The sequence below is a fragment of the Antedon bifida genome, chromosome 3, assembly GCF_963402885.1.
Source record: "Antedon bifida chromosome 3, ecAntBifi1.1, whole genome shotgun sequence".
Taxonomy (NCBI): Eukaryota; Metazoa; Echinodermata; class Crinoidea; order Comatulida; family Antedonidae; genus Antedon; species Antedon bifida.
This window is the reverse complement of record NC_136228.1, coordinates 28473565-28484259: the sequence shown is the minus strand read 5'-3', so window position 1 is coordinate 28484259 and position 10695 is coordinate 28473565. Positions and strand designations below refer to the sequence as shown.

General features: G+C 32.3%; 3 protein-coding genes and 2 non-coding genes across 8 annotated transcripts in view; 1 reads left to right on the top strand and 4 right to left on the bottom strand.

The window, feature by feature from the left end:
• Positions 1–1155, top strand: part of LOC144836863 (rap guanine nucleotide exchange factor 1-like) — a 63141-nt gene extending 61986 nt beyond the window's left edge. For 2 of the 3 annotated variants that reach the window (XR_013611398.1, XR_013611397.1), the window contains exon 21: positions 15–1155. The gene's annotated coding sequence lies outside the window, so the exon portion shown is untranslated. The other variant, XR_013611396.1, reaches the window with a different exon arrangement.
• The window catches only part of LOC144836907 (cyclin-dependent kinase 9-like), a 400420-nt gene that overhangs the window by 252067 nt on the left and 137658 nt on the right, over positions 1–10695 (bottom strand). The window lies entirely within an intron of this gene.
• Positions 1819–6291, bottom strand: LOC144837508 (STING ER exit protein-like). The gene is made up of 7 exons (XM_078692659.1): positions 6138–6291; positions 5097–5211; positions 4039–4080; positions 3405–3546; positions 2855–2944; positions 2586–2675; positions 1819–2299 (listed from the first exon to the last, which is right to left on the bottom strand). Exons 1-7 carry the CDS (start codon positions 6256–6258, stop codon positions 2234–2236), a joined length of 666 nt encoding a protein of 221 aa, XP_078548785.1. The 5' UTR covers positions 6259–6291; the 3' UTR covers positions 1819–2233.
• Positions 5386–5540, bottom strand: LOC144838888 (U8 small nucleolar RNA). Its single transcript, XR_013611726.1, has one exon. It is a non-coding gene; the product is annotated as a U8 small nucleolar RNA (small nucleolar RNA).
• On the bottom strand, positions 6836–6990 carry LOC144838889 (U8 small nucleolar RNA). Its single transcript, XR_013611727.1, has one exon. It is a non-coding gene; the product is annotated as a U8 small nucleolar RNA (small nucleolar RNA).

Genomic DNA, 10695 nt, shown 5'->3' with positions numbered 1-10695 from the left:
TTCTCTGGAATTAGTACCTTAGGTTTAGTATCCATACAGTACCACAACATGCCTTTCCCTATTTTTGTTTAACTATGCAAGCAATGACCAAGCAAAGGATTATTTACATTTTTTACATCCTTTTATCATGTTATGTTTACAGCATAAACATATAAAATAACAGATTATTTATTACTTATGCATACTACAGTACATTATTTTTTAAATAGTTGTTGGTTTTTTAATTACAAACAACTCCTATATTCCGAAATAATTAACCAAAAATATTTGTGTATGTACTTATATTTTATGCAGTGTTTCAAAGGTCCAATTTTCAACAACTTACCGTAATTATTAGTTTAGTGTCCTTTTACGTCACAATTTACACTAAAAAGGCACTAGTAGCCACATGTAAACAATTGTGATGAAAGCAATGGTATGTTATATCTAATATCTTGAAACAAAAACATTTTTACATGTCTTGGGAAAGCGGGTAGAGATTACCTATACTAGTATATAGACACTGTACTCCAGTAATAAGTTTGAACCATGAAAATTGATATGGTTAATTTATATACATGTGAATTGAATAATGTATTCCTTTTCTTAAGTAATTTGATATTGCTAATGTAAAAATAAAGCAAAGAAGTTCTCAAATGAAATGTATTTAATGTAGACATCTAATACATTTGTACATTAGTATATGCTTTGATGTTACTAATACGGATGTACTGTATAATTTGATAGTTACTTTACAAAAACGTAAGTAATTATACTGTAAAAAAAACTTGGTATATTATTTTATAACTATTTGTATAGTAGACCTATGACCGACACATTAATATTGTATATATTTTAGACTGCTGTGTATACAAAATGATACAGGAAAAAACATATTTATCAATATTAAGATTTCCTTTATATATTATTGTTTTTTTAACCTTTGAAAGGATTCCTGTTTTCTTATTATTAATTTTTTGTAATGCATATATCATGTCATGGGCGCAGACCTGTAATATACAGTCCTGTAACAGTGATCTGCGCCCATGCAATTATTAGTGACTTTGTCACGAACAAAATGTTTGAGGTATACAGTTAGAGTAATCTGAAAGAATTTGATTTAGAAAATAAAGTCGATATACAATTACAAATAAAATAAATATGTATGATAAATTATTTCTAGTTTGTCCATATGTTGTGTATAATTTGTTGTAAAAAACTTTCTGATCTATCTATATGCCGAGATTTAAAAAATATCCTAACCCTTTTTACCCTTTTATATTATGAAAACTAAATTGTATGAGTTGACGCCATAGGATAATAATCCAATACATGCGCACATTTTAGTGCATAATTAATTTCAGGATTTTAGTGAAAAGCCCAAAGGTGTTGTTTATTAAAGGGTGCATGTCGCAGTGTGTTGGACGACTGATCATGAGATAGTAGGTTCGAATGCAATGCTTGTCGCGTTGCTTGTATTCTTCGACAAGACACTTCTGTCCACCCAGGTGTACAAATGGGTAATTGGTAAGGTCAAGACACAACTTTGCACTGATTACTAGCTGCTTTTTGGGAGTATGTTTCCATATGTGTTTGATCTAAAAATGACCGAAGTAATAATATGTACAGCGCTACCATTTCAGAGATAAACAATATATAATAATATCCTGAATTTATAAAGTGAACAATGTTGTGAAACCTCTAATAAAGCGCTGTACATACAAACTGAGAAGAAAAAGAAACCTACACCGAATTATGGGGATACGCTCTCATCGGTCTAATTTACCCTAACATTTGATTTTTTGCTTTAAAACATCAACATACACATAGTAATTTAAAATATTTACACATTTATTTGACAAAGCATGTATAAAAATAAATGCTGTTAGACCAGGGAATGCAATCTCACTTTTCTCTGCTTCTGATTCACAAATCATTTATATATTACTTTCATGTGTTCATTCAAATGAATGGGAAATCTTTTATCATTTATTCATTCTGGTGCTTTGCAGTGTACAACAAATAGAATATTCCTCAAATTGTACATGCTGACTGAAACCCAACATTGAATCTCAGTACAGTATTACTGATAGTGTTTTTTACTGTTCTAACATTCAAAAATAGTTGTTACATAGTTGTTTTCTTAATTGTACAACAAATCATTTTATCAAAATAAATTGGTAACTCTGGTAACACTAAGAGCAAAACAGAGTCAGGAAAAACAATGTCTCTTATATGCTCATTTATGATGCGCTCATTTATGCATGTTGTCGATCAGCGTTCCCTTTGGTTTGGCTTTTTTTGCAATTTCTCTTGCAGCCTGTAAAAAAAACACATTGATAGTTGATACAGGGTATTGGAATCTCAATGCGAAATTTCTCAGGGTGTTTTGTATACTCATTTCATAATGTAGTTGAGTGCAAGTTACATTTACTACTACAGAAAGACACAGTAACATCATAATGTGATACACTATGATTTAACATGGATGTCATGCTCATATTATACAGTCACAGTAACATGGATGTCATTCTATGGAAATACACACAGTAACATACTATGGCATACTGTACACATCTAATTGAGTTTTCAAATTGTAGGCTTACCTCCTCCATTTTCCGTTTTGTTATTCCCTTTCTTTCCAATTGCTTCTCAATAACTCTTGCATTCTGTGCATAGGAATCTGCAATTTCTCTCTATATATGCAATTGAGAAAAAGATATATAAATTTGAAAGATTCAAAAGGTAATCTCACATGACAAAGTCAGAAATAAAATAAACTTTATAAGCTGTATAACTTTAGTTAAGGTACTTTGGTAACTTTAAAGCAATCTCTCAATGGTCACCCTAAATAGAAGAGTAAAAAAACACTGACCGCTTCAATCTCATCCTCTTCTTCATCAATTGTTGAGACAGTCACTGAACTGTATTTACCCATTTCTTTTGTTCTTTTTGTGACCATAACCTATGAAGCAAAAAAAATCTTTACATTATCTTATGTTACAGTCTTTTGTGACATTCCTTTTCACATGACACTTTCCTGTAAAATGAACAAGGATCATTAACACAATGGCCAACCCCTATGCAGGGGTTCACCCACCTCTTAATAGTGGTTCTAGTATATACTGTGACAGATCTTTAATAGAATGGACATGCTTGGGACCAAAACAACACAGCCAAAGAAGTCTGGTTTAGGGACACTAAGTGGTTGAGGCGTTTTTAGCTTTTTCGATTTTATTGCCTTTTTGTTCCTTTGGGCCCTGCCCAGGGGTCCCCATAGGCTCTGTGGCCCCTGGGTTTAGCCAGTGAGCGCTCATAGCCGTTGTGCCACTGAACACAGCTAGGCTGGAAGGGATGGGATGAGATAGTTGATGAGAGATGAGAGTGTTTCAAGATTTTTAAAATAATTAATTCTAAATTCTAACCTTTTTATTACGCTTTAGATCATCTTTGACAGGTAGTGGTTTCAGCGCTGGTCCCTCACCACTAGTGTACACAGCTCCATCTACTACAAACAATACACTGGTGTCTTTCTCTTTGTGGTGATAGAACAATCGTAAACCGCATCTACGATAAATAAATAACATTTTTGAGTGAAAATAAGGAAAGAGAGGACCATCAAACCACATACATACTATAACAGATCAAAACATGGGGATCGGTATGGAGGCAATGCATTCTGGGAAGCGATGGATAAAGATTTTCCAGGACCCACCTCTTGGTACCTACACTCACACATCTCCTAATAAGAATACAGGAAATTGGTGAACCGACTTCTATTGAGCAAAAGATTAGGTCATTTACGATGTAAACTACCGTGTCCATCTAGAGGATTTGGTTCACAGAGTCAGATGATGAACAAAAGACTGTGGTAATGGTGGTATTGTGAACTCTATCTTGGATGCGTCCACTGGAGGATGATGGATAAGATTATTAATATTGTAATAACAGGTAGACTATTAGTACAGTACCTTACTGACGCCGCGCCTATTGGACCATATGAGATAACTGTAAAAATTGACTATTAATGTGTTCAATATCAATAAATGTTATTATTACCTTTTACATTTCTTTCTGTACTGTCTTTCAACCCCTCCTGGTCTGTAATGAAAAAGAACATGGTTGTTTAAAAAGTCACTGTCTTTTGGGTGTCTCCTTATGAAATACTGTTGTACTATTGTCTATTGTTTGAATGTACTGTACTGTGCTCAAAATGGAAAACATTATTTAACATAATGTTTGAAGGTTAAAATGTTGAAAATCAATGTGATATGTTGATGTAAAGTTTGTGGTACACCGTGACCATGTATGTACAGTAGATAGTGCAGAGGACAATCGAAGCATATTGATCTAAAAACCTATACAGTAACTAGACAGTGCAACTGCTAACTTTATGTCACTGCACTTTCACTCATGAGCAAAGTATATAAATGGAAATATCAAGTAACTAATGTACATACATGGTGTACCACAAACTTTACATAAACATAAAATATCATATACAGATATTCATGCTTATAGGTGACATATAAGATTTGACATCCTAGAGGGAATGATATTTTGCTTGAGGGAATATATATATTCCAGAAGCGCAAATATAAAAGACGATATCTGTTATATTATATATATTTATTAGAATATCTGCTGGGTCGAGTAGCTTTCAACGATTACAATTAGCTTGTTTAACGGACCGTCGAATACGGGTTCAAATTCGATGGTTGAAATCACAACTACGCATGCGCTCAACGATAAAAATACAATACATAAACAAAGCGCGCGTAGAAACATCAAACAGGTTACTCCCGTGAGTATTGACCAATCACAAACGGTCTAAATAGTTTAGTTAAAATATTTTTGCAAGTGAATGATGTGGCGCATCATGTAAAACATTGTCTCGTGATGATGTGGGCTAATCTTCGCAAGTTTTCACTCGAAAATGACATAGTCAATATCAAACTCCTGAAGAATTTGCTGGATTTTTATATGTTTAATGACAGGTAAATGATAATCACGCAAAAAAAAACCACAGTCAATATCATTACGTAGTGATGTGATGCAGTTTCAACCAATCATGTATTTTCATAGCAAGGTTTTGTAATATAATTTACTTTAATTACCTTTTCAAATGTACCATTTCATCGCGTTCACATGTTGTCTTGTACACATGCTTGCTTGCATCAATGACTCGAGCGCCATCATGTTGTCGCAGTGGTAATTTATCTAAAGTGCAATCTACAAAAGAAATGATAAAGGTACTGTATGCTTAAATTGTATAACACTTTATTTGCAGTTATTCATTGGTCAGTGTCAAAAACAATGACACATATCTAAAACTTCGACATACCCATTGCTTTACTTGAAATCAAAAAAAGATTTTGGAAGTAAAAAAGCATTATCCTCACCAGAATCAGAAGTGGATTAGGAGGAAGGTCGAGAACCTCCAGATCCAGGGCGCCATAATTCACCTGAATCATTAATCCCACATTCATCACATAGTATAATCCATAAAACTGAAGCTTCTCAAAAGAGAAGCAACAGATCAGGATTACCCCAACTGATGAGGATAATCTAAATATATTAATATACCTAAGATGTAGTTCTGTAATTATGTTTTGCTATAGGTGTCGTTTTGTCAAAACATATGTTCTCAATCATTTACATCAATAATTTAATCTAGTCTTACATGTAGTAAATATGTTTATACAAAACCAATGTTTTAAATCTACATTTAAACAATATAACTAATAAAAAACAATTAAAATAAATAATTCATCATCATACATAGAGAGACCTTTAGTAGCATAACAAATCTCTTTATACAAACGATAGAGGGCAGCATGGCATAAATTCGAAAACAAATTCGTAGAGTAATCGTAAAGTAACTTTAATTTTATAAATTATAATACACAAATAACACGATTTTCTCAAAATATTTCAAAAGAATGTTATGTTAAACAGATCAGCTAGTAGATTTTGGATACAAATATTTGATTTCGAACAATATAACTTTACTACAGATACATGTAGGCCTACATAACAATGTTATTGGCAGTGACAAGTCGCCTAGAAAACTGCCTCGCGTAGACTTTACAATTCCAACTTCAACAGAGTATCGTGACTCTCTAGGCCTAGGCATGTCTACTTTAAAATAACCTCACCTAAAATCAAAACCATTTGCCCACACATACAATAATATGTTAGCAGAGGTTTTTCCTGCTTGTATTCCTCACGATCTTTTGTGTCTGATACAACAATACTTCTTGTCACAACCTTTGGCATCTTTTATAACTTTTCGACGAACCAAGCTAGCGACGTCCGACAAAAACAAAATGCTAAAACGACCCAAAATTGGTCAAGCGTGACCTAATTTAAATAATAATGAATATGTATAATATATAATTAATAATAATGCATAATATTGTTTTACATAATAATTATACAGATATGGTTCATAATTAAATCTTAATTAATTTGTTTTTATTGTTTGTGAACAGATTGAATTATTGTCTTAACAGGAACGTTATTTATTAAAAATAACATATTTATATAAAAATTAAAATGTGTTTAAAAATTGACATTTTTTACTTTTCCGATTAGGCCTAGACGATGCCCACAATCGACTTGGATAGCTGATCGATACACAAGAGATGCTGCATTACGAATATTCCTATGATACTAGGCAATATTGTTATTTGTGGAGATAGCAGAGAATTGGTACAATAATTAGCCCGGAGCAGACTGTGTCGCAGGAGCTTTTAACAGTCGATTTGTAGGTCGTATTTAAAAAAAAAAAAAAAAAAAAATGACAACTTTATAGAATTGAATACAGTATAAAAAAAACATTATCCTCACCAGAATCAGAAGTGGATTAGGAGGAAGGTCGAGAACCTCCAGATCCAGGGCGTCATAATTCACCTGAATCATTAATCCCACATTCATCACATAGTATAATCCATAAAACTGAAGCTCCTCAAACGAGAAGCAACAGATCAGGATTACCCCAACTGATGAGGATAATTGAAATTTGATGAAAAACCTAACATGTAGCTCTGTAATTTATGTTTTGCTATAGGTGTAGTTTTGTAATGAAATGTGTTTCAAGGTTACATCAATAATATGTGTAGTATATTTGTGATAAGTAATCGATAGTCATATATCCGAGGCAGCGTCAATAAGTAGTTTTATCTAGTCTCTACCCACATTCAATCAATCAGTAAAATCATACCAAAGATTCTTGAATCAGTAAAATGCGGATATCCCCATGATACGGATTTCAACACCCGGAACATCTGCGTAGGCCTACTTATCTGCCATTTTTATACTGAATGACGTTACAAGATGTGAATCGCTGATGTCAAATTTAAAGTAAACTTAATAATCGTCATGGGTTTCCCCAAACACTGTATAAGTAATCTAATTTGTCAATAGTTGTCGCAGCAGCTACACCTATACAGTCGCTTTGTGGGCATGCGCACGAGTGTTTCAACGTTTTGTTTTCTGGCGCAGTCTAGTCTAAGTGCTGTGTAATTACACAGTAAACCACAATCAAACTATACAATCAGTAGTTTATCGTACTGTACAAGGTTGTCTATCAGTAAACATATTTGTATTGTGCGTATCTCTACGGTTAATAAATAATTATTTTGAGGCCCATGAACTGTAGTCTTTGTATTTTGGATTATGATAATATGAAATTCAATTCATATGATTATAATAAAACAACCATAATAATATTTGTTATAATGATACAGGAATTGATGAAAGAGAATTAGACCTACGCAACCGGTAATATTCGAACATCCGCATAAACTGAATATTTTGAAGATAAGCAAATACATTAATATTCATCCTTTTTGTTACGTTGGTCGCAAGAATGTTTTGAAGAAAAATAAAGAATTATAAGAAAATAATTGTTGAGGGAAAAGTGGTGGAGGAGACATTTGCGGTAGCGATATTTAGTGTCATTCAGCTGCTAAAGCTTGGTTACCACTCGGAGACGCAACCTAGGCATAACGGAAGTGAGTTGACCACCAAGCATAGGCGCCAGTTTCGATGATCCATCGAGTCGTGGTCAAGTTATAGAGACGCGCGCGCATACGAGTTTCAAGTTGAAACCAACCTTTAATTTTAACTTTTTGTACTTTACTGGCCTAACGATGACAATATAACTTCAAATAGTGCAACGTAAATTAATGAAGACTTTGGGGAGACAGAAACACTCAGGTAGAATACAAGTAACTATTGTTGAGAGCCACTAACAATCAGCAAGCCTTAAGATTCATCTATATTTATGACCTCAATCAATTTTACTGTCGTGTTTGTTTCCATACCAATCGTAATATACACCCCTTGTTTACACACTTGTAAAAGTTATTATCCTGGTCAGTTATTGAATCTAGAGGAAGGTATTGTAGTTGACAATGTGACACAAAATAAACAATTGTCACTGTAACTGTCATGTTGGGATTGGCTGGATTTGTTGACCAAACAAATTCCTAGTCATATAATTATAAAAGGGAAAAACTTAGAGCCCAGTACATATTATGCACAAAGACCTTCTAACCTTACAAGATGGAGAAGAAGACTGAAGCAATTGTAAGTAAAATAATATAAAATTGTTTGATGATGGTTATTAAATTTATTATTTTTTAAGTTATTATTTCTACTAAACATGTATAATGAGACGGTAATATTTTACTTTTACATATCGGTAATTTCACGTTAATAATTTGACAAATCGGCAATTTCAATACGCTGATAATCGGTAATTTGAAGTTGATAATTAAAGTATTCAAAACAAGTTTTGTTACAACTAGTTATTTTTGTATACTAAACATAATTGTATGTTATAGGTAGACGGTAATTTCACGTTGACAAAATAGGAAATTTCACTTTTACAAATCGGTATAATTTCACGTTAATCAGTGACAAATCGGCAATTTCTCGTTTGGAAATCTACAATTTCACGTTGAGAAATCGGCAATTTCACTTTGAAAATCAGAAATTTCACGCTGACAATCGGCAATATGAATTGATAATCGGTAATTTTACGTTGATAATTAAAGTTTTATTGGTAAGTTCTTTAAAGTAGCATTTAAATTAATTTCTTGATGTACATTGAACTTATATAATATTATTCTATAGATCTATAAATGCTGACATGTGTCATTGGCCTATATCTATGAAACAAAATTGAAATAAAGAGTAAGCGGTTCGTGTTAGTCTACTTGCTGAATAATTTAGGGAACTCTATCTCTCTCTAAGTCCTACATATTCTTGAGTAGCTAAAACTCGACCCAGTCATATTTCTGAAAGTATGTCCAAACAATAAGGTTAAGAAACTTCGCGCAAGTAGAGAATAATTACTTGGAATATTTTCAATTATCGGAAACATTTAGTTTCTATGAAAATGTCTAGTTTCTTCTCGATTTTACTTTGAAATTAAGAAAGAAAGAAAGAAGAAGAAGAGAAAATGAAACATAATGATGAATGAAACATACGGTAGTGAATACAGATTTATGGTAACATACTTTATGTGACAATAAAATGTGACCATTGGGCAAACTAGTTGGTAGTGTAGACAGAGATTAAACAGTCCTAGTAAAAGATAATAGTTTTCACTGTCATTGATTTTTTCATCTTCACTATTCATTCATCTACATACGGTACTTATTTACATTATTCTCTTATTACTGAGCTCTCTTTCATGATTTGTTTTGTTATTAAATATTTTATATAAGCCAAAGTTGTACGAACGGGTAACAGTAGTTTGTGCGTTAAACTTTATGCACAAACGAGTATTTGAATATAAATTATATATACATTACTCTTCAAACATCTGTTTAAATATTGTTTTCGAACTCCCCTTTTCAAAAACCACGGAGATGGTCTACTTAAATAAAGTTCAAAGGTTAGAGAAAATAATTTCGATGTGGTAGCAGTTTGACCGATGGGATATTGTGCATTTGACTCCTTATTGAATATTTTCTGTGGAAAAACAATTATATTAATAATATTCTCCTTTTTTATAAATGGAAATGTGAATTATATACGTAAGCATAGTGGTAATATAACAAAAATTTACCTTTATTTCATTATAATATCGTTGTTTTTTCGCACTATTTTTCTGGACGGTTTTTTACAGTTTAAATACAACGCTTTGAGGTTTATGATTGAAAGTTTCTGTACAGCAATAGAAACAGCGAAACATGAATCTGTTAATATCTGCTTGGTATTTTATAATGCTTTATGATGAAGACTAGAACTGTACGGTGCTTTGATCTATTTTTAAAGAATGCCGCTATAAAAGTATTATTAACGTTCTCGAAAGAACTCAGTAAATATTTTTCTTTGTGAATTCCTTTTACCACCACTACTTAAGAATGTTTAATGTGCTATTGCTCAGTTTCGTATGTTCACATGTTATGTTTATTATATTTACATCACCAGCAAACTGGTGGCCCAAATTGATGATATGTATCTCTATTTATGACTAATTACAGTTACTCGTTACAATGACAATGACTGCGACTACAGTTTTATCTAATCTGATAGGCCATGAAATGTTTGTGACCGATAAGAATCGACTGCCTACTTGCTTCTGAAATGTTTTCACGATTAGAATTATAATATCAACATTCCAAACAATTGTTTCTTGTTTTTGAAAAACAACATTCTTCAATTTTTTAAGGAAGTTATTTTTTATAATAGTGATAA

Coding starts and splice junctions, on each gene's coding strand:
- LOC144837508 (XM_078692659.1), bottom strand. CDS start 6,258: ATGCCAAAGGTTGTGACAAGAAGTATTGTTGTATCAGACACAAAAGAT. Junction 3,547..4,038: donor TACAGAAAGAAATGTAAAAG/GTAATAATAACA, acceptor TATTTATCGTAG/ATGCGGTTTACGATTGTTCT. Junction 2,676..2,854: donor AAGAGGATGAGATTGAAGCG/GTCAGTGTTTTT, acceptor TTGCATATATAG/AGAGAAATTGCAGATTCCTA.